The 23885-nt window shown below is 42.1% G+C and overlaps 1 protein-coding gene across 1 annotated transcript in view; it reads right to left on the reverse strand.

Moving 5' to 3' along the window:
- Nucleotides 1-345: 345 nt before the first annotated feature.
- The window catches only part of LOC139746810 (uncharacterized), a 44114-nt gene continuing 20574 nt past the window's right edge, over nt 346-23885 (reverse strand). The window contains exons 4-6 of the mRNA XM_071658381.1: nt 12239-12332; nt 988-1140; nt 346-603 (exon numbers count right to left, since the gene is read on the reverse strand). Coding sequence (XP_071514482.1) covers nt 424-603; nt 988-1140; nt 12239-12332 — 427 coding nt within the window. The 3' untranslated portion in view covers nt 346-423. The remainder of the gene's footprint in view (nt 604-987; nt 1141-12238; nt 12333-23885) is intronic.

Consider the following 23885-nt stretch of genomic DNA (forward strand, 5'->3'; position numbering starts at 1 on the left):
GAAACACCAATACCTGCACCCTGGACGTAACAGAACATGCCACAGGGATATGAAAGCACCTGCCACTAGAAAACTAAACCACTTGACAGCGTAGTTCGATACAATATACCACTAGGACATGACACCATCTGACAGTGGGACACGATACCACCTGCCCCTAGAAAATGGCATTACTTCCCACCGGGACATGACACCAATCGCCACTGGAAAAATGACACTTCTTGACACTGGAACAAGACACCACTTGCAATGTGACAAACCACCTGACACTGGGACATTATATCAACACACAATACACTGACATTCTTAGACTATGATGTTCACAGGGATGAAAACAACTTATAATTCTGCATTAATCGTAATCTCACTAATGTCTGTTCATACATTTATTACTACTTTATTCATCACAGTAGAAATGGTCCGTCAAACAGAGAGAATTATCGGTTTTGCGATACCGTTGGGCGTTTCCGTAAACTCCAGAGTCATGTTAAGTATACGAGCGGCAGCCGTGAGCACTTCCATGTCCATGCCGTAGCGATGAATCACTGTCCCATTCTCTGCCCGGCGGAGGAAGTTACACGGCTCATAGTTGAACATAGAAACCTGAGGATGAGAGACGACGGCTCACAAGTAGTTTACCCTCGCTATCAGCACTCACACACCTTGTACTCCACATAGTGAAGCATCACATAAAAATGCTGACGTACTAAGGCGTGTTACAACGAATAAGGAGTGGCTGCTACATATTATTAGTGCGTTTTGATGGGTAGTGATTCAGAATCATCTGCATTCATATCGAAGGAAAAACTCTACTAGTACTGAGTATTTCATGAAATGTTATAATTTACAGCCCTTCCACTGGCCTAAGTTTTTCTTGTTTAATACAACTGTGATTTACTTCTCCTTAGGTCAATCATTTTACCAATATAATTAGATTACCTTAAATGGAACTCCCAGATTTAAACCTTATACCCATTGTCAGCCTACCTTAAGCACAGCTCCCTGAAAGTCAGACAGTTTGTCAGGGAAGAGGTCTAACTGGCGGGTGAACCTGTGTTGGTACCAGGTGTTGATACGCCTCACTCCCGGACCCCAGTACAGCTGGTTCATGTACAGCATCCACTCCCCTTCGGTGCCAGACTGTGGGATAGATCATAAGCTATGGTACAGCTGGTTTATGTGCATTACTCACTACTCGTTGATACCACCCTGTAGGGGAATTATGACCATTCAATTCAGCTCGCTTATGTACAACACCCACGTACCCTCGTAGCTATATTTCAGAACATGTGTAACAGTGTACTAGGATCGCGTGCTACAACACCCACTTCCTCTCAGTTTCCCATAGTGAAGGATAATATTGATGCCGCCGCTGAATCACATATATCCTTAAGTTTACGTGTTAAAGCTTGACCTGAATGCAAATAGAAATATCATTCTTTTCTCGTTGCACATGGAAAATGGATGTCCTCCGAAATAATGATGAAACTGAGACTGATATACATAAACAGAGTTTCAAACAAGCTCTTTATGAATGAGGAATTATTTTGAAAAAATAACAAAGAAAATAGATATGTTTCAGAAACAAAAGCCTATCAATGTGTCTCTCATCATTACCTCCTTTCCTAAGTCCTAGGGTTGAGTCAGGTTCAAACAGCCTCTGATATCATCCATTTACTTCAATCCATGATGAGTGAGTTTAAGTGATACATAAATTACGACACTTAATAAAACCTCTTCCTATCTTATCATGTAGCACGAGCACTTCCGTCGGTGAGACCATTGTCTTTATTCATACCATCTCGATGAACAAAATATTTCCAATGCATTCGTTCCCAAATCATTCCTTCGGTAACTTCACCTACAAGATCCTTAGAGCTCTCTCTTTTAACATATTTCTGACTCGGTCAAACCTTCTCAAAAAACATGAAGTCCCGAAACATATCATTTCCAACGTGTATACCCTCTTACTTACATCTAAGACTCAAGCCTCGCATCTGCACAACACCAATGAGACTAACGTACCGTCAAACATGTAGTGACCTGTTTTTCCGTACATTTCTTGGTACGTCCAAGACCGCTTTTTCATCCACCCCAGGGCTCACTTCAGCTTCCCTGGATCCATTCGGTCACACGTCCACTTCCAGGTATCTGAAACATCACACTTCCTCCAGGCTTTCCACATTCAAGCTCACACTTCAAGTAAACCGTTACTTTCCACTAAAAGGCCTAATAACCTTAACTCTATTCACAATTACTATCAACTTTCTCCTTTCCTACACTCCTCTAAACTCAGACACCAACTTCTACGGATTCTTATTTGGATAATACACCAGCGCCGTGTCATCAGCAAACGATAACTGACTCGCCTCGCACCACCTCCTCTCACCACCAACAAAACGCAGTCCTGCTCCTCTCCTTATAACTCTTGCATTCACCTCCCTCACCACCCAATCAATAAGCAATCTAATGAGAAATGGTGGCAACACACATCGCTACCCCAACCCAACTTCCACTGGAACATATAACTCTCTTCCTCTTTGCACGCACGTCGTACACCCTTGATAAACACACTTCCATGCTTCTAGCAGTTTTCCTCCCAAGTCACATGGAGAGAATGAGTGAGGAAAGATTGACATAGAGTATATATGTGTCATAGGTGGAGGGAAAGAGGAGAAGTGGAAATCTAGATTGGAGGTGGAAAGATGGAGTAAGAAAAGATTTTGAGTGATCGGGGCCTGAACATGCAGGAGGGTGAAAGGAGTGCAAGGTATGGAGTGAAATGGAACGATGTGGTATACCGTGGTCGACGCGCTGTCAATGGATTGAACCAGGGCATGTGAAGCGTTTGGGGTACACCATGGAAAGTTCTGTGGGGACTGGATGTGGAAAGGGAGCTGTGGCTTCGGCGCATTATTACAAGAGAGCTAGAGACTGAGTGTGAATGAATGTGGCCTTTGTTGACCTTTCCTAGCGTTTCCTCGCGCACATGGGGGGGAGGGGGTTGTTACTTCATGCGTGGCGGGGTGGCGATGGGATAGAATAAAGGCAGCAAGTATGAATTATGTACATGTGTATATATATATATATATATATATATATATATATATATATATATATATATATATATATATATATATATATAGGTATACATATTTTTTTCTTTTTTTGCTTTGTCGCTGTCTCCCGCGTTTGCGAGGTAGCGCAAGGAAACAGACGAAAGAAATGGCCCAACCCACCCCCATACACATGTATATACATACGTCCACACACGCAAATATACATACCTCCACAGCTTTCCATGGTTTACCCCAGACGCTTCACATGCCTTGATTCAATCCACTGACATCACGTCAACCCCGGTATGCCATATCGCTCCAATTCACTCTATTCCTTGCACTCCTTTCACCCTCCTGCATGTTCAGGCCCCGATCACACAAAATCTTTTTCACTCCATCTTTCCACCTCCAATTTGGTCTCCCTCTTCTCCTCGTTCCCTCCACCTCCGACATATATATCCTCTTGGTCAATCTTTCCTGACCCATTCTCTCCATGTGCCCAAACCAATTCAAAACACCCTCTTCTGCTCTTTCAACCAAGCTCTTTTTATTTCCACACATCTCTCTTACCCTTACGTTACTTACTCGATCAAACCACCTCACACCACACATTGTCCTCAAACATCTCATTTCCGGCACATCCATCCTCCTGCGCACAACTCTATCCATAGCCCACGCCTCGCAACCATACAACATTGTTGGAACCACTATTCCTTCAAACATACCCATTTTTGCTTTCCGAGATAATGCTCTCGACTTCCAGACATTCTTCAAGGCTCCCAGAATTTTCGCCCCCTCCCCCACCCTATGATCCACTTCCGCTTCCATGGCTCCATCCGCTGCCAAATCCACTCCCAGATATCTAAAACACTTCACTTCCTCCAGTTTTTCTCCATTCAAACTCACCTCCCAATTGACTTGACCCTCAACCCTACTGTACCTAATAACCTTGCTCTTATTCACATTTACTCTTAACTTTCATCTTCCACACACTTTACCAAAATCAGTCACCAGCTTCTGCAGTTTCTCACATGAATCAGCCACCAGCGCTGTATCATCAGCGAACAACTGACTCACTTCCCAAGCTCTCTCATCCCCAACAGTCTTCATACTTGCCCCTCTTTCCAAAACTTTTGCATTTACCTCCCTAACAACCCCATCCATAAACAAATTAAACAACCATGGAGACATCACACACCCCTGCCGCAAACCTACATTCACTGAGAACCAGTCATTTCCTCTCTTCCTACACGTACACATGCCTTACATCCTCGATAAAAACTTTTCACTGCTTCTAACAACTTGCCTCCCACACCATATATTCTTAATACCTTCCACAGAGCATCTCTATCAACTCTATCATATGCCTTCTCCAGATCCATAAATGCTACATACAAATCCATTTGATTTCTAAGTATTTTTCACATACATTCTTCAAAGCAAACACCTGATCCACACATCCTCTACCACTTCTGAAACCACACTGCTCTTCCCCAATCTGATGCTCTGTACATGCCTTCGCCCTCTCAATCAATACCCTCCCATATAATTTACCAGGAATACTCAACAAACTTATACCTCTGTAATTTGAGCACTCACTCTTATCCCCTTTGCCTTTGGACAATGGCACTATGCACGCATTCCGCCAATCCTCAGGCACCTCACCATGAGTCATACATACATTAAATAACCTTACCAAGCAGTCAACTATACAGTCACCCCCTTTTTTAATAAATTCCACTGCAATACCATCCAAACCTGCTGCCTTGCCGGCTTTCATCTTCCGCAAAGCTTTTACTACCTCTTCTCTGTTTACCAAATCATTTTCCCTAACTCTCTCACTTTGCACACCACCTCGACCAAAACACCCTATATCTGCCACTCTATCATCAAACACATTCAACAAACCTTCAAAATACTCACTCCATCTCCTTCTCACATCACCACTACTTGTTATCACCTCCCCATTTGAGCCCTTCACTGAAGTTCCCATTTGCTCCCTTGTCTTACGCACTTTATTTACCTAATTCCAGAACATCTTTTTATTCTCCCTAAAATTTAATGATACTCTCTCACATCAACTCTCATTTGCCCTTTTATTCATCTCCTCCACCTTTCTCTTGACCTCCTGTCTCTTTCTTTTATACATCTCCCACTCAATTGCATTTTTTCCCTGCAAAAATCGTCCAAATATATATATATATATATATATATATATATATATATATATATATATATATATATATATATATATATATATATATGGTTTCAGAAGTGGTAGAGGATGTGTACATCAGGTGTTTGCTTTGAAGAATGTATGTGAGAAATACTTAGAAAAGCAAATGGATTTGTATGTAGCATTTATGGATCTGGAGAAGGCATATGATAGAGTTGATAGAGATGCTCTGTGGAAGGTATTAAGAATATATGGTGTGGGTGGAAAGTTGTTAGAAGAAGTGAAAAGTTTTTATCGAGGATGTAAGGCATGTGTACGTGTAGGAAGAGAGGAAAGTGATTGGTTCTCAGTGAATATAGGTTTGCGGCAGGGGTGTGTGATGTCTCCATGGTTGTTTAATTTGTTTATGGATGGGGTTGTTAGGGAGGTAAATGCAAGAGTTTTGGAAAGAGGGGCAAGTATGAAGTCAGTTGGGGATGAGAGAGCTTGGGAAGTGAGTCAGTTGTTGTTCGCTGATGATACAGCGCTGGTGGCTGATTCATGTGAGAAACTGCAGAAGCTGGTGACTGAGTTTGGTAAAGTTTGTGGAAGACGAAAGTTAAGAGTAAATGTGAATAAGAGCAAGGTTATTAGGTACAGTTGGGTTGAGGGTCAAGTCAATTGGGAGGTGAGTTTGAATGGAGAAAAACTGGAGGAAGTGAAGTGTTTTAGATATCTGGGAGTGGATCTGCCAGCGGATGGAACAATGGAAGCGGAAGTGGATCATAGGGTGGGGGAGGGGTCGAAAATTCTGTGGGCCTTGAAGAATGTGTGGAAGTCGAGAACATTATCTCGGAAAGCAAAAATAGGTATGTTTGAAGGAATAGTGGTTCCAACAATGTTGTATGGTTGCGAGGCGTGGGCTATGGATAGAGTTGTGCGCAGGAGGATGGATGTGCTGGAAATGAGATGTATGTGGACAATGTGTGGTGTGAGGTGGTTTGATCGAGTGAGTAACGTAAGGGTAAGAGAGATGTGTGGAAATAAAAAGAGCGTGGTTGAGAGAGCAGAAGAGGGTGTTTTGAAGTGGTTTGGGCACGTGGAGAGAATGAGTGAGGAAAGATTGACCAAGAGGTTATATGTGTCGGAGGTGGAGGGAACGAGGAGAAGAGGGAGACCAAAATGGAGGTGGAAAGATGGAGTGAAAAAGATTTTGTGTGATCGGGGTCTGAACATGCAGGAGGGTGAAAGGAGGGCAAGGAATAGAGTGAATTGGAGCGATGTGGTATACCGGGGTTGACGTGCTGTCAGTGGATTGAATCAAGGCATGTGAAGCGTCTGGGGTAAACCATGGAAAGCTGTGTAGGTATGTATATTTGCGTGTGTGGACGTATGTATATACATGTGTATGGGGGGGGGGTTGGGCCATTTCTTTCGTCTGTTTCCTTGCGCTACCTCGCAAACGCGGGAGACAGCGACAAAGTATAAAAAAAAAAAAAAAAAAAAAAAATATATATATATATATATATATATATATATATATATATATATATATATATATATTTTTTTTTTTTTTTTTTCTTTTTCCTTTGTCGCTGTCTTCCGCGTTTGCGAGGTAGCGCAAGGAAACAGACGAAAGAAATGGCCCAACCCACCCCATACACATGTATATACATACGTCCACACACGCAAATATACACACATACACAGCTTTCCATGGTTTACCCCAGACGCTTCACATGCCCTGATTCAATCCACTGACAGCACGTCAACCCCGGTATACCACATCGCTCCAATTCACTCTATTCCTTGCCATCCTTTCACCCTCCTGCATGTTCAGGCCCCGATCACACAAAATCTTTTTCACTCCATCTTTCCACCTCCAATTTGGTCTCCCTCTTCTCCTCGTTCCCTCCACCTCCGACACATATAACCTCTTGGTCAATCTTTCCTCACTCATTCTCTCCACGTGTCCAAACCACTTCAAAACACCCTCTTCTGCTCTTTCAACCACGCTCTTTTTATTTCCACACATCTCTCTTACCCTTACGTTACTCACTCGATCAAACCACCTCACACCACACATTGTCCTCAAACATCTCATTTCCAGCACATCCATCCTCCTGCGCACAACTCTATCCATAGTCCACGCCTCGCAACCATGCAACATTGTTGGAACCACTATTCCTTCAAACATACCCATTTTTGCTTTCCGAGATAATGTTCTCGACTTCCACACATTCTTCAAGGCTCCCAGAATTTTCACCCCCTCCCCCACCCTATGATCCACTTCCGTTTCCATGGTTCCATCCGCTGCCAGATCCTCTCCCAGATATCTAAAACACTTCACTTCCTCCAGTTTTTCTCCATTCAAACTCACCTCCCAATTGACTTGACCCTCAACCCTAATGTACCTAATAACCTTGCTCTTATTCACATTTACTCTTAACTTTCTTCTTTCACACACTTTACCAAACTCAGTCACCAGCTTCTGCAGTTTCTCACATGAATCAGCCATCAGCGCTGTATCATCAACGAACAACAACTGACTCACTTCCCAAGCTCTCTCATCCCCAACAGACTTCATACTTGCCCCTCTTTCCAAAACTCTTGCATTCACCTCCCTAACAACCCCATCCATAAACAAATTAAACAACCATGGAGACATCACACACCCCTGCCGCAAACCTATATTCACTGAGAACCAATCACTTTCCTCTCTTCCTACACGTACACATGCCTTACATCCTCGATAAAAACTTTTCACTGCTTCTAACAACTTGCCTCCCACACCATATATTCTTAATACCTTCCACAGAGCATCCCTATCAACTCTATCATATGCCTTCCCCAGATCCATAAATGGTACATACAAATCCATTTGCTTTTCTAAGTATTTCTCACATACATTCTTTAAAGCAATGCGTGCATAGTGCCATTGTACAAAGGTAAAGGGGATAAGAGTGAGTGCTCAAATTACAGAGGTATAATTTTGTTGAGTATTCCTGGTAAATTATCTGGGAGGGTATTGATTGAGAGGGTGAAGGCATGTACATGGCATCAGATTGGGGAAGAGCAGTCTGGTTTCAGAAGTGGTAGAGGATGTGTGGATATATATATATATATATATATATATATATATATATATATATATATATATATATATATATATATATATATATATATATATATGCACGAGACCAGGTTATAGTGATGGGTGATTTGAATGCAAAGGTGAGTAATGTGGTAGTTGAGGGAATAATTGGTATACATGGGGTGTTCAGTGTTGTAAATGGAAATGATGAAGAGCTTGTAGATTTATATGCTGAAAAAGGACTGATGATTGGGAATACCTGGTTTAAAAAGCGAGATATACATAAGTATACTTATGTAAGTAGGAGAGATGGCCAGAGAGCGTTATTGGATTACATGTTAATTGATAGGCGTGCGAACGAGAGACTTTTGGATGTTAATGTGCTGAGAGTTGCAACTGGAGGGATGTCTGATCATTATCTTGTGGAGGCTAAGGTGAAGATTTGTATGGGTTTTCAGAAAAGAAGAGTGAATGTTGGGGTGAAGAGGGTGGTGAGAGTAAGTGAGCTAAGTAAGTGTTTTAGATATCTGGGAGTGGATCTAGCAGCGGATGGAACCATGCAAGCGGAAGTGGATCATAGGGTGGGGGAGGGGGCGAAAGTTCTGGGGGCCTTGAAGAATGTGTGGAAGTCGAGAACATTATCTCGGAAAGCAAAAATGGGTATGGTTGAAGGAATAGTGGTTCCAACAATGTTGTATGGTTGCGAGGCGTGGGCTATGGATAGAGTTGTGCGCAGGAGGATGGATGTGCTGGAAATGAGATGTTTGAGGACAATGTGTGGTGTGAGGTGGTTTGATCGAGTGAGTAACGTAAGGGTAAGAGAGATGTGTGGAAATAAAAAGAGCGTGGTTGAGAGAGCAGAAGAGGGTGTTTTGAAGTGGTTTGGGCACATGGAGAGGATGAGTGAGGAAAGATTGACCAAGAGGATATATATGTCGGAGGTGGAGGGAACAAGGAGAAGAGGGAGACCAAATTGGAGGTGGAAAGATGTAGTGAAAAAGATTTTGTGTGATCGGGGCCTGAACATGCAGGAGGGTGAAAGGAGGGCAAGGAACAGAGTGAATTGGAGCGATGTGGTATACCGGGGCTGACGTGCTGTCAGTGGATTGAATCAAGGCATGTGAAGCGTCTGGGGTAAACCATGGAAAGCTGTGTAGGTATGTATATTTGCGTGTGTGGACGTATGTATATACATGTGTATGGGGGGGGGGGGTTGGGCCATTTCTTTCGTCTGTTTCCTTGCGCTGCCTCGCAAACGCGGGAGACAGCGACAAAGTATAAAAAAAAAAAAGAATATATATATATATATATATATATATATATATATATATATATATATATATATATATATATATATATATATATATATATATATATGTAAGGGGAGAGGGGGAGGAATGGGATGTATTTCGGGAATCAGTGATGGATTGCGCAAAAGATGCTTGTGGCATGAGAAGAGTGGGAGGTGGGTTGATTAGAAAGGGTAGTGAGTGGTGGGATAAAGACGTAAGATTATTAGTGAAAGAGAAGAGAGAGGCATTTGGACGATTTTTGCAGGGAAAAAATGTAATTGAGTGGGAGATGTATAAAAGAAAGAGACAGGAGGTCAAGAGAAAGGTGCAAGAGGTGAAAAAGAGGGCAAATGAGAGTTTGGGTGAGAGAGTATCATTAAATTTTAGGGGGAATAAAAAGATGTTCTGGAAGGAGGTAAATAAAGTGCGTAAGACAAGGGAGCAAATGGGAACTTCCGTGAAGGGCGCAAATGGGGAGGTGATAACAAGTAGTGGTGATGTGGGAAAGAGATGGAGTGAGTATTTTGAAGTTTTTGTTGAATGTGTTTGATGATAGAGTGGCAGATATAGGGTGTTTTGGTCGAGGTGGTGTGCAAAGTGAGAGGGTTAGGGAAAATGATTTGGTAAACAGAGAAGAGGTAGTAAAAGCTTTGCGGAAGATGAAAGCCGGCAAGGCAGCAGGTTTGGATGGTATTGCAGTGGAATTTATTAAAAAAGGGGGTGACTGTATTGTTGACTGGTTGGTGAAGGTTATTTAATGTATGTATGACTCATGGTGAGGTGCCTGAGGATTGGCGGAATGCGTGCATAGTGCCATTGTACAAAGGCAAAGGGGATAAGAGTGAGTGCTCAAATTTCAGAGGTATAAGTTTGTTGAGTATTCCTGATAAATCATATGGGAGGGTATTGATTGATAGGGTGAAGGCATGTACAGAGCATCAGATTGGGGAAGAGCAGTGTGGTTTCGGATGTGGTAGAGGATGTGTGGATCAGGTGTTTGCTTTGAAGAATGTATGTGAGAAATACTTAGAAAAACAAATGGATTTGTATGTAGCATTTATGGATCTGGAGAAGGCATATGATAGAGTTGATAGAGATGCTCTGTGGAAGGTATTAAGAATATATGGTGTGGGAGGCAAGTTGTTAGAAGCAGTGAAAAGTTTTTATCGAGGATGTAAGGCATGTGTACGTGTAGGAAGAGAGGAAAGTGATTGGTTCTCAGTGAATATAGGTTTGCGGCAGGGGTGCATGATGTTTCCATTGTTGTTTAATTTGTTTATGGATGGGGTTGTTAGGGAGGTGAATGCAAGAGTTTTGGAAAGAGGGGCAAGTATGAAGTCTGTTGTGGATGATAGAGCTTGGGAAGTGAGTCAGTTGTTGTTCGCTGATGATACATCGCTGGTGGCTGTTTCATGTGAGAAACTGCAGAGGCTGGTGACTGAGTTTGGTAAAGTGTGTGAAAGAAGAAAGTTAAGATTAAATGTGAATAAGAGCAAGGTTATTAGGTACAGTAGGGTTGAGGGTCAAGTCAATTGGGAGGTAAGTTTGAATGGAGAAAAACTGGAGGAAGTAAAGTGTTTTAGATATCTGGGAGTGGATATGGCAGCGGATGGAACCATGGAAGCGGAAGTGAATCATAGGGTGGGTTAGGGGGCGAAAATCCTGGGAGCCTTGAAGAATGTGTGGAAGTCGAGAACATTATCTCGTAAAGCAAAAATGGGTATGTTTGAAGGAATAGTGGTTCCAACAATGTTGTATGGTTGCGAGGCGTAGGCTATGGATAGAGTTGTACGCAGGAGGGTGGATGTGCTGGAAATGAGATGTTTGAGGACAATGTGTGGTGTGAGGTGGTTTGATCGAGTAAGTAACGTAAGGGCAAGAGAGATATGTGGAAATAAAGAGAGCGTGGTTGAGAGAGCAGAAGAGGGTGTTTTGAAATGGTTTGGGCACATGGAGAGAATGAGTGAGGAAAGATTGACCAAGAGGATATATGTGTCGGAGGTGAAGGGAACGAGGAGAAGTGGGAGACCAAATTGGAGGTGGAAAGATGGAGTGAAAAGGATTTTGTGTGATCGGGGCCTGAACATGCAGGAGGGTGAAAGGAGGGCAAGGAATAGAGTGAATTGGATCGATGTGGTATACCGGGATTGACGTGCTGTCAGTGGATTGAATCAGGGCATATGAAGCATCTGGGGTAAACCATGGAAAGCTGTGTAGGTATGTATATTTGCGTGTGTGGACGGGTATGTATATACATGTGTATGGGGGTGGGTTGCGCCATTTCTTTCGTCTGTTTCCTTGCGCTACCTCGCAAACGCGGGAGACAGCGACGAAGCAGAAAAAAAGAAATATATATATGTGTGTGTGTGTGTGTGTGTGTGTGTGTGTGTGTGTGTGTGTGTGTATGTGTACAATGGTGTTACCGGACTCCTTCTGAGGCTGTATCATTATCAGTGAACAGGATGGAAATACAGCTTCCCTAAAGAATTCTCACCATTAAAGTAGTCCATCATTTTCCTTCCCTTTTGTGGCGCATAAAACCTAGAGGATGCAAAAATACCATTAATGGTGTCGTAAGATTGTATGATGGCAAACATGCCTTATTCTAATGGCAGTAGAAACAGTGCCTGAACCTTACCTTCACCGCTCCCACGATGTGCTCTGTCCTCTTTCCGACGGACGACTTCGTGAAAGCCTCCAAGTGTAGAAGCGAAGTTCCGACCAAAACAAATCTGATGCGATAAAAAAGAGAATATGGATCTAAAAGGATCAGTTTGCCGGCGTTATACATGAAAAAAATTTGTCTGTAATATTCGAAAATCTCACTCGAATTGCTCTCCAGCCACAAGAAATAGGAGAAATTTTCTCTGTCGACCTCAAAAGTCTCCCTCTATCAACTTGTTACCTTTACATTACCAGTCCAGTCCTCTACTAATATTTCAACTACATTGCATGAAAACTTAGGCTATATACGTCTTCTAAACCTCTTTACCATGTCGCTATTCATTTTTTCCAAGTCGTATAGCCGGTCCTGAGCTGCAAAACTTTTCATCTCCATATTGTCTGTGATGATATCAGTGGTGTGTAATGAAGTTCTTCTTTCTCTGTTCCGAGAATAGTAATATCAAAAAAAAGTTTGATATAGAGAGCCACTTTATTTCTACGATCCTGGTCAAAGTGACAACATTGGCCCATATACTCTGTTTCACTCTGCTGAAACATATACATTAACTGGTACTCTTCATCATATTTCATGTTTAATTACCATACCGCACCATAATTTTGGCCCTCAGAAACTTGTTTACCGCAGCATTGATGTTACGTTTCATCTCTACTAAACACTCCCCCTCCTTCATAATAACTAAAGAGGTACCAAACACTTATCGTCAGAGAGTTTCATAATCCGATATAACAGACCTGCTTCTCCTTATTGCTCTCCGATGTATATCCATTTCCGTATATTCACTCCAAGTAAGCTAAAAACTGATTTTCTTCTCATACCTAACTTTCAGTTTATCTCATTATATTCAAGATGAAACCCATCACCTCATGTTCTTGGATGTCATCTTTCCTATATTCATTCCCATCACCAACCCCGCCACACATGAAATGACAACCCTCTCCTCCCGCATGTGCGCGAGGTAGCGCTAGGAAAACACAACAAAGGCCATATTCGTTCACACTCAGTCTCTAGCTGTCATGTATAATGCACTTAAACCACAGCTCCCTTTACACATCCAGGGCCCACAGAACTTTCCATAGTTTACCCCAGACGCTTCACACGCCCTAGTTCAATCTACTGACAGCATGTCGACCCCGGTATACCACATCGTTCCAATTCACTCTATTCCTTGCACGCCTCTCACCCTTCTGCATGTTCAGGCCCCGATCACTCAAAATCTTTTTCACTCCATCTTTCCATATCCAATTTGGTCTCCCACTTCTCCTCGTTCCCTCCACCTCCGACACATATATCCTCCTAGTCATTCTATCCTCACTCATTCTCTCCATGTGACCAAACCATTTCAAAACACCCTCTTCTGCTTTCTCAACCACACTCTTTTTGTTACCAAACATCTCTCCTACTCTATTATTACTTAATCAAACCACCTCATACCACATATTGTCCTCAGACATCTCATTTCCAGCACATCCACCCTCCTCCGCACAACTTTATCTACAGCCCACGCCTCGCAACCATATAACATTGTTGGAACCACTATTCCTTCAAATATAAACATTTTTGCTTTCCGAGATAATGTTCTCGACTTCTACACATTCTTCAAGGCTCCCAGAATTTCGCCCCCCCCCCCCATGATTCACTTCCGCTTCCATGGTTCCATCCGCTGCCACCAGCGCTCTATCATCAGCGAACAACAACTGACTCACTTTCCAAGCTCTCTCATCCACAACAGACTGCATACTTGCCCCCTCTCTCCAAATCTCTTGCATTCACCTCCCTAACAACCCCATCCATAAACAAATTTAACAACCATGGAGACATCTCGCACCCCTGCCTCAAACCGACATTCACTGAGAAACAATTACTTTCCTCTCTTCCTACTCGTACACATGCCTTACATCCTTTTCACTGCTTCTAACAACTTGCCTCGCATACCAAATATTCTTAATATGTTCCACGAGGTATCTCTATCAACTATAAATATGCCTTCTCCAGATCCATAAATGCTACATACAAATCATTGGCTTTTCTAAGTATTTCTCACATACAATCTTCAAAGCAAACACCTGATCCACACATCTTCTACCACTTCTGAAACCACACTACTCTTCCCCAATCTCATGCTCTGTACATGGTTTCACACTCTTAGTCAATACCCTCCCATATAACTTCCCAGGAACATTCAACAAACTTATACCTCTGTAATTTGAGCACTCACCTTTATCCCCTTTGCCTTTGCACAATGACACTATGCATGCATTCCGCGAATCCTCAGGCACCTCACTATGAGTCATAAATATTTCAAATATCCTTACCAGCCAGTCAACATCACATTCATCCCCTTTTTTAATAAATTCTACTGCAGTACTATCCAAACCCGCTACCTTGCCGGTTTTCATCTTCCACAAAGCTTTTACTGCCTCGTCTCTGTTTACCAAATCATTCTCCCTAACCCTCTTACTTCGCACACCACCTCGACCAAAACACCCTATGTCTTCCACTCTACCATTTAACACATTCAACAAACCTTCAAAATACTCACTCCATCTCCTTCTCACATCACCACCACTTCTTATTATCTCTCCATTTGCCCCTTTCACCGATGTGCCCATTTGTTCCCTTGTCTTACGCACTTTATTTCACTTCCTTCCAAAATATCTTTTTATTCTTCCTAAAATTTAATGATACTCGCTCACCCGAACTCTCATTTGCCCTCTTTTTCAACTCTTGCACTTTTCTCTTGACCTCCTGCCTCTTTCTTCTATACATCTCCCAGTCATTTGCACTATTTCCCCTGCAAAAACTTTCCAATGCCTCTCTCCTCTCTTTCACTAACAACCTTACTTCTTCATCCCACCACTCACTACCCTTTCTAAGCTGCCCACCTCCCACACTTCTCATGCCACAAGCATCCTTTGCGCAAGCTATCACTGCCCCTCTAAACACATCTCGCTCTTCTCCTAGTTCCCTTACGTCTCTTGCTCTCACCTTTTTCCATTCTGCATTCAGTCTCTCTTGGTACTTCCTCACACAAAACTCCAACCCAAGCTCCCTTACTCTCACCACTCTCTTCACCTAAACATTCTCTCTTCTTTTCTGAAGACCTCTACAAATTTTCACCCTCCTCTCCACAAGATAATGACCAGACATCCCTCCAGTAGCGACTCTCAGCACATTAACATCCAAAAGTCTCTCTTTCAAGCGTCTATCAATTAACACGTAATCCAATAACGCTCTCTGGCCATCTCTCCTACTTACATACGTATACTTATTTATATCTCTCTCTTTAAACCATGTATTCCCATTCACCACTCCTTTTTCAGCACACAAATCTACAAGCTCTTCACCATTTCCAATTACAACACTGAACACCCCATGTACACCAATCATTCCCTCAACTGCCACCTTATTCACCTTTGCATTCAAATCACCCATCACTATAACTCGGTCTCGTGCATCAAAACTACTAACACACTAACTCTGCTGCTCCCAAAACACTTGCCACTCATGATCTTTCTTCTCATGCCCAGGTGCATAGGCACCAATAATCACCCATCTCTTTCAATCCACTTTCAGTTTTACCCATATCGATCTAGAGTTTACTTTCTTACGCTCTATCACATACTCCCAGAACTCCTGTTTCAGGAGTAGGGCTACTCCTTCCCTTACTCTTGTCCTTTCGCCAACCCCTGACTTTACTCCGAAAATATTCCCAAACCACTCTTCACCTTTACCCTAGAGATTTGTTTCACTAAGAGCCAAAACATCCAGGTTCCTTTCCTCAAACATACTACCTATCTCTCCTTTTTTCTCACTCATTCAGACACCCCAGTCTGAGCCTACAAGGAGGATGAGCACTCCCCGCGTGACTCCTTCTTCTGTTTCCCCTTCTATAAAGTTAAGATACAAGGAGAGGAGGGTTTCTAGCCCCCCCCCCGCTGCCGTCGCCTTTAGTCGCCTTCTACGACACGTCAGGAATGCATGGGAAGTCTTCTTCTTCCCTGTCCTCAGGGATATATATATATATATATATATATATATATATATATATATATATATATATATATATATATATATATATATATATATATATATATATATATATATATATATATATATATATGTATATATATATATATATATATATATATATATATATATATATATATATATATATATATATATATATATATATATATCATCCCTGGGGATAGGGGATTAAGAATACTTCCCACGTATTCCCTGCGTGTCGTAGGAGGCGACTAAAAGTAGAGGGAGCGAGGGGCTGGAAATCCTCCCCTCTCGTTTTTTTTTTAATTTTTCCAAAAGAAGGTACAGAGGGGGCCAGGTGAGGATATTCCAAAAAAGGCCCAGTCCTCTGTTCTTAACGCTACCTCGCTAACGCGGAAAATGGCGAATAGTTTAAAAGAAAAAAGAAAGAAAGATATATATATATATATATATATATATATATATATATATATATATATATATAGAGAGAGAGAGAGAGAGAGAGAGAGAGAGAGAGAGAGAGAGAGAGAGAGAGAGAGAGAGAGAGAGAGAGAGAGAGAGAGAGAGAGAGAGAGAGAGAGGCATTTGGACGATTTTTGCAGATAAAAAATGAAATTGAGTGGGAGATGTATAAAAGAAAGAGACAAGAGGTCAAGAGAAATGTGCAAGAGGTGAAAAAGAGGGCAAATGAGAGTTGGGGTGAGAGAGCATCATTAAATTTTAGGGAGAATAAAAAGATGTTCTGGAAGGAGGTAAATAAAGTGCGTAAGACAAGGGAGCAAATGGGAACTTCAGTGAAGGGCGCAAATGGGGAGGTGATAACAAGTAGTGGTGATGTGAGAAAGAGATGGAGTGAGTATTTTGAAGGTTTGTTGAATGTGTTTGATGATAGAGTGGCAGATATAGGGTGTTTTGGTCGAGGTGGTGTGCAAAGTGAGAGGGTTAGGGAAAATGATTTGGTAAACAGAGAAGAGGTAGTAAAAGCTTTGCGGAAGATGAAAGCCGGCAAGGCAGCAGGTTTGGATGGTATTGCAGTGGAATCTATTAAAAAAGGGGGTGATTGTATTATTGACTGGTTGGTAAGGTTATTTGATGTATGTATGACTCATCATGAGGTTCCTAAGGATTGGCAGAATGCGTGAATAGTGCCATTGTACAAACGCAAAGGGGATAAGAGTGAGTGCTCAAATCTTAGAGGTATAAGTTTGTTGAGTATTCCTGGTAAATTATATGGGAGGGTATTGATTGAGAGGGAGAAGGAATGTACAGAGCATCGGATTGGGGAAGAGCAGTGTGGTTTCAGAAGTGGTAGAGGATGTGTGGATCAGGTGTTTGCTTTGAAGAATGTATGTGAGAAATACTTAGAAAAGCAAATGGATTTGTATGTAACATTTATGGATCTGGAGAAGGCATATGATAGAGTTGATAGAGATGCTCTGTGGAAGGTATTAAGAATATATGGTGTGGGAGGCAAGTTGTTAGAAGCAGTGAAAAGTTTTTATCGAGGATGCAAGGCATGTGTACTTGTAGGAAGAGAGGAAAGTGATTGGTTCTCAGTGAATGTAGGTTTGCGGCAGTGGTGTGTGATGTCTCCATGGTTATTTAATTTGTTTATGGATGGGGTTGTTAGGGAGGTGAATGCAAGAGTTTTGGAAAGAGGGGCAAGTATGAAGTCTGTTGGGGATGAGAGAGCTTGGGAAGTGAGTCAGTTGTTGTTCGCTGATGATACAGCGCTGGTGGCTGATTCATGTGAGAAACTGCAGAAGCTGGTGACTGAGTTTGGTAAAGTGTGTGAAAGAAGAAAGTTAAGAGTAAATGTGAATAAGAGCAAGGTTATTAGGTACAGTAGGGTTGAGGGCCAAGTCAATTGGGGGGTAAGTTTGAATGGAGAAAAACTGGATGAAGTAAAGTGTTTTAGATATCTGGGAGTGGATCTGGCAGTGGATGGAACCATGGAAGCGGAAGTGGATCATAGGGTGGGGGAGGGGGCGAAAATCCTGGGAGCCTTGAAGAATGTGTGGAAGTCGAGAACATTATCTCGGAAAGCAAAAATGGGTATGTTTGAAGGAATAGTGGTCCCAACAATTTTTTATGGTTTCGAGGCGTGGGCTATGGATAGAGTTGTGCACAGGAGGGTGGATGTGCTGGAAATGAGATGTTTGAGGACAATGTGTGGTGTGAGGTGGTTTGATCGAGTGAGTAACGTAAGGGTAAGAGAGATGTGTGGAAATAAAAAGAGCGTGGTTGAGAGAGCAGACAGGGTGTTTTGAAACGGTTTGGGCACATGGAGAGAATGAGTGAGGAAAGATTGACCAAGAGGATGTATGTGTCGGAGGTGGAGGGAACGAGGAGAAGTGGGAGACCAAATTGGAGGTGGAGAGATGGAGTGAAAAAGATTTTGTGTGATCGGGGCCTGAACATGCAGGAGGGTGAAAGGCGGGCAAGGAATAGAGTGAATTGGATCGATGTGGTGTACCGGGGTTGACGTGCTGTCAGTGGATTGAATCAGGGCATGTGAAGCGTCTGGGGTAAACCATGGAAAGCTGTGTAGGTATGTATATTTGCGTGTGTGGACGTGTATGTATATACATGTGTATGGGGCGGGGTTGGGCCTTTTCTTTCGTCTGTTTCCTTGCGCTACCTCGCAAACGCGGGAGACAGCGACAAAGCAAAAAAAAAAGAAGAAAAAAAAAGAATATATATATATATATATATATATATATATATATATATATATATATATATATATATATATATATATATATATATATATATATATATATATGTGTGTGTGTGTGTATGTGTGTGTGTGTGTGTATGTGTGTGTGTGTGTGTGTGTGTGTGTGTGTTTAAAAGAAAGGAAAGAGTAGCACCTAGTACCGGAACCACTCTCTGCTACCAAGTATAAGCAATGTAATAATGTCAAATCTAAGACAGAAGAAGCAGTACTGAGGTTACTTAGTTTTAGTTGTAGTAATAATTAATGGGTTCCCTGGGGCCCAAAAGGCTCGTCGTCAGTCAAAGATCCTAATACTGGCATTCTAGATATAATTAGGAAGAAGAAAAGCCAATCTCACCGAGATCATTCGCCTTCCTGTAGGACAAGGAAAGGCCTATAACCTGATAGGTAAAAGTAACAAGTGGAAACTCAACTAAACATATGTTGTTATCATACTTAGTCGCTGTCTCCCGCGTTAGCGAGGTAGCGCAAGGAAACAGACGAAGGAATGGCCCAACCCACCCACACACTCATGTATATACATAAACGCCCACACACGCACATATACATACCTATACAATTCAACGTATACATACACATACATACACAGACACATACTTGCATACACGTGTACATATCCATACTTGCTGCCTTCATCCATTTCCATCGCTACCCTGCCACACATGAAAATGGCACCCCCTTCCCCGCGCGCACGCGAGTTAACGCTAGGAAAACACGACAAAGGCCACATTCGTTCACACTCAGTCTCTAGCTGTCATGTTTGATGCACCAGAACCACAGCTCCCTTTCCACATCCAGGCCCGACAAAACTCTCCATGCTATGCTATGGTTCAATCCATTAACAGCACTTCGATCCCGGTAAACCTCCTATCGTTCCAATATATTCCTTGCACGCCTTTCATCCTCCTGTATGTTCATGCCCCGATCGCTCAAAATCTTTTTCACTCCATCCCTTCCACCTCCAATTTGGTCTCCCACTTCTCGTTCCCTCCACCTCTGACACATATATCCTCTTTGTCAATCTTTCCTCACTCATTCTCTCCATGTGACCAAACCATTTCAATACACACTTTTTTGCTCTCTCAACCTCATTCGTTTTATTACCACACATCTCTCTTACCCTTTCACTACTTAATCAAACCACCTCACACCATATATTATCCTCAAACATCTCATTTTCAATACATCCACCTTCCTCCGCACAATCCTATCTATAGTACACGCCTCGCAACCATATAACATCGTTGGAACTACTATTCCTTCAAACATACCCATTTTTGCTTTCCGAGATAACGTTCTCGCCTCCCTGACATTCTTCAACGCTCCCAGAACCTTTGCCCCCTCCCCCACCCTGTGACTCACTTCCGCTTCCATGGTTCCATCCGCTGCCAAATCCACTCCCACATATCTAAAATACTTCACTTCCTCCAGTTTTTCTCTATTCAAACTTATCTTCCAATTAACTTGTCCCTCAACCCTACTAACCTTAATAACCTCGCTCTTTTTCACATTTACTCTTAAGTTTCTTCTTTCACAGACTTTACCAAACTCAGTCACCAACATCTGCTGTTTCTCACCTGAATCAGTCACAAGCGCTGTATCATCAGCGAAGAACAACTGACTCACTTCCCAGCCCTCTCATCCACAAGACTGCATACTTGCCCCTCTCTCCTAAACTCTTGCATTCACCTCCCTAACCACCCCATCGATAAACAAATTAAACAGCCACCGAGACATCATGCACCCCTGCCGCAAACCGACATTCACTGAGAACCAATCACTTTCCTCTCTTCCTACACGTACACATGCCTTATATCCTTGATAGAAACTTTTCACTGCTTCTAACAACTTACCTCCCACACCATGTACTTTGAATACCTTCCACAAAGCATCTCTATCCACTGTATCATATGCTTTCTCTAGATCCATAAATGCTACATACAAATCCATTTGTTTTTCTAAGTATTTCTCACATACATTCTTCAAAGCAAACACCTGATCCACACTTCTTCTACCACATCTGAAACCACATCGCTCCTTCCCAATCTGATACTCTGTACAAGCCTTTACCCTCTCAATCAATACCCTCCATGTAATTTCCCAGGAATACTCAACAAACATATACCTCTGTAATTTGTACATGTAACACATAAAATGCTGCAGCACTGGAAGCTGTGTATGTCATTGTAAGATTGTAAAGGTGCCAACCATGGATAGAAAAAAAGATTTACATCCTAGCGGCATATTGACGTCAATATTATTGGTTGATGTGTGATAACTCATACCATACAAAACTGATGAGAACAGAAAGAATTGCGGGAAAAAAAGTATTTGACATGATTCCATATCACACCTTGCAAGTTACAATAATTCCTGCCGCACAGCATGATAATACCTAGCGACTCTTCTTCAGATATGTGTTCAAGGTCATATATATCATGGGACAGCAGCCCTTGCAGGCTCACTGCCGACTCGTTGCCCACATAGGATATGAGCCGGACACCTGCAACACCTGCTGCTATGCCAACACAAGGGTTATCATGGATGTATGTTCCCTCCGCTCCGCAGGATAAGCAAGCGGCCTTAGGACATCTCGGTGAGAGGGCCCATCATCCTGTCTATGACCTCCGGGGAGACTCATACGAGAGGTCAGTGATCTCTCCTTTGCTTGACTGACTAACTTGATAATTCATATCATCACCTCACTCTTGTTTCACAGTATCGCTATGTATCGTTTAGCACTGTATTTCCTTGCTTGAACACATTGACTGTAACATTCTGGGTGCACTCATTATATTGTTTAGAAAATATGTTATGTGCAGGGTCCAATCTCGCATGAGCACGACAATCTAACCTCTATTATAATTAACTCACAGCAACACTCATGATGCAAGGTGTGGAGGATCTTACACACTAATCCACTTACATCATTCTTGCAATCTGATATTTTGATCATTAGCGAAGTAAACAATCTTAAGAAAGTACTCATAACTGGTATACCTCTCTCGTGAGATGATAGGTGGGATGATGGGTTGTGGGGGCTGCTAGCCTCCCGCGCCTGACCTTCGACCCTTGACACCGACCAGACGCCGCGCTGTGGCCAACAGCTGGTTTCAGCAATTCCCATTTTCTCTCCGAGAGTGGCTCCTTTAATCTAAATCCTTAGTTACTATTTTTTTTTTCCTCACAAAATACTCACTTATGCACGTCAAAACTACTAAAATGGAGTATAGGGTTGTATAAATGTGACAGCACTGGTTATCCTCTCATCTCTTCTCACTCAGTTTCATTAAGCAGCCAACTTGTCTGATAGAGGGATGGCTTGGTTAGGCCTGGGGCTCACATATGGATGGGAACAGCTGGCTGAATATTTCCTTACTCATGAATATGCTTTTGATTCTAATATTTGCCAATGGACAGTTGGTTCCTATAGCTATCCTTTTAAGGTTAGACTCTAGCGACCGAATAGGAACAATGTCGACTCCCAGATCTCTCCCACAAGTGGATTCCTGTAGTTAATCTTCTAGATAAGATTCATAAAGAAACTTTCCTTCACTTTGACACATTCTCATTACATTGTATCTATTCAGGTTGAATTTTATGAACCGTATGTTTGGCAAACTTTGGAAACTATATAAGTTCCTTCGTAAGTTGATGCAATTCTCCTCTCTTTTCACCACACTCATCCGTAAACATATTTACGTAGAATTTCATTCCTTTTGGCAGATCATTTGCACAGATTCAGAAGAGCAATAGTTCCTAGAACAGAACTTTTTTGGCATTCAACTGGTAACCTAAAGACCTTTCGGGTAGGCCATTTCCTTATATTAATATGACCTTTCCACCAAAGGCGTCTCCCTCTTGTTCCTACCTCAGCCAGCCTCCTAAATGGTAGTGTTAGATGCCCTTTGGCAGCCCAGACACAAAAAATCCACCAAACTTACCTTTTTGCCTAAAACAAAGTTTACCTTCTCTTACATACCTAATAGGCTCGTTACTCATGACCTTCTTTCCCTAAAACCATACTGTCTCTCAGTGAGGTTCGTCTGTTCGAAGACATCAACTTGTTCTCTGATCATACCTTTTCCAGCACTTTGCAGACCAGACTAGTCAGAAAGACTGCTTTGTAGCTCAGCGTCTCCTTTCAATCTCATCCTTATGGACAGGTATGACGTTTGCTTTCTTGCACTCCCATGTCATTTTGCATTTTTCCATAAACCCATCAAACACTATTTTTCGTGCGGTTTTTCAAGTGCATTTACACACATCTTTATCATATATGGAGAAATTTCAATATCATGAACCTAAATGTCTCCCAAAGATATTTCAGTGATTGTCAAGACCTCTTTGTCTTTCCACCTCACTGGTGTTGGAGCTATAGTGTCTTCCATTGTGAAATCGCTTTTGAACTTGTCCATCATTTACTTATCTTCACTTGATCCTCCATAACTCTTCCCTCTAAATCCCTTAACCTGATTAACTGCTCCTCACCAGATAATCTGCTCCTGCAAAATTTATGGAAATCCCTTGCCTCGTCTACAATATTCTTTACTAAGTTTCTCTGTTCCACTTATAATATCCTGTTACACATATATCTTGCTCTCTTGTAACTTCTATATGCTGGTTGGCTGGAGATCCGGTTATATCTCACCTTAAAGCATCATGATTCTCCTTTTCTTTCTGTTTTTAAACATCATATATCAAGCTAGTTCTTCCCATTTCTCAACCTTTCCTCTGTAGCTGAAGCTAAAGGTGGATACCATTATTCCTACTCCTTCATAGTATATTCCATAGTAGCCTCCACCACAATGCCTTGCTTCCTAGCTACTGAACTCAGTTTCCCAGTTAATG

This window comes from Panulirus ornatus, chromosome 5 (genome assembly GCF_036320965.1).
Source record: "Panulirus ornatus isolate Po-2019 chromosome 5, ASM3632096v1, whole genome shotgun sequence".
NCBI classification, from domain to species: Eukaryota; Metazoa; Arthropoda; class Malacostraca; order Decapoda; family Palinuridae; genus Panulirus; species Panulirus ornatus.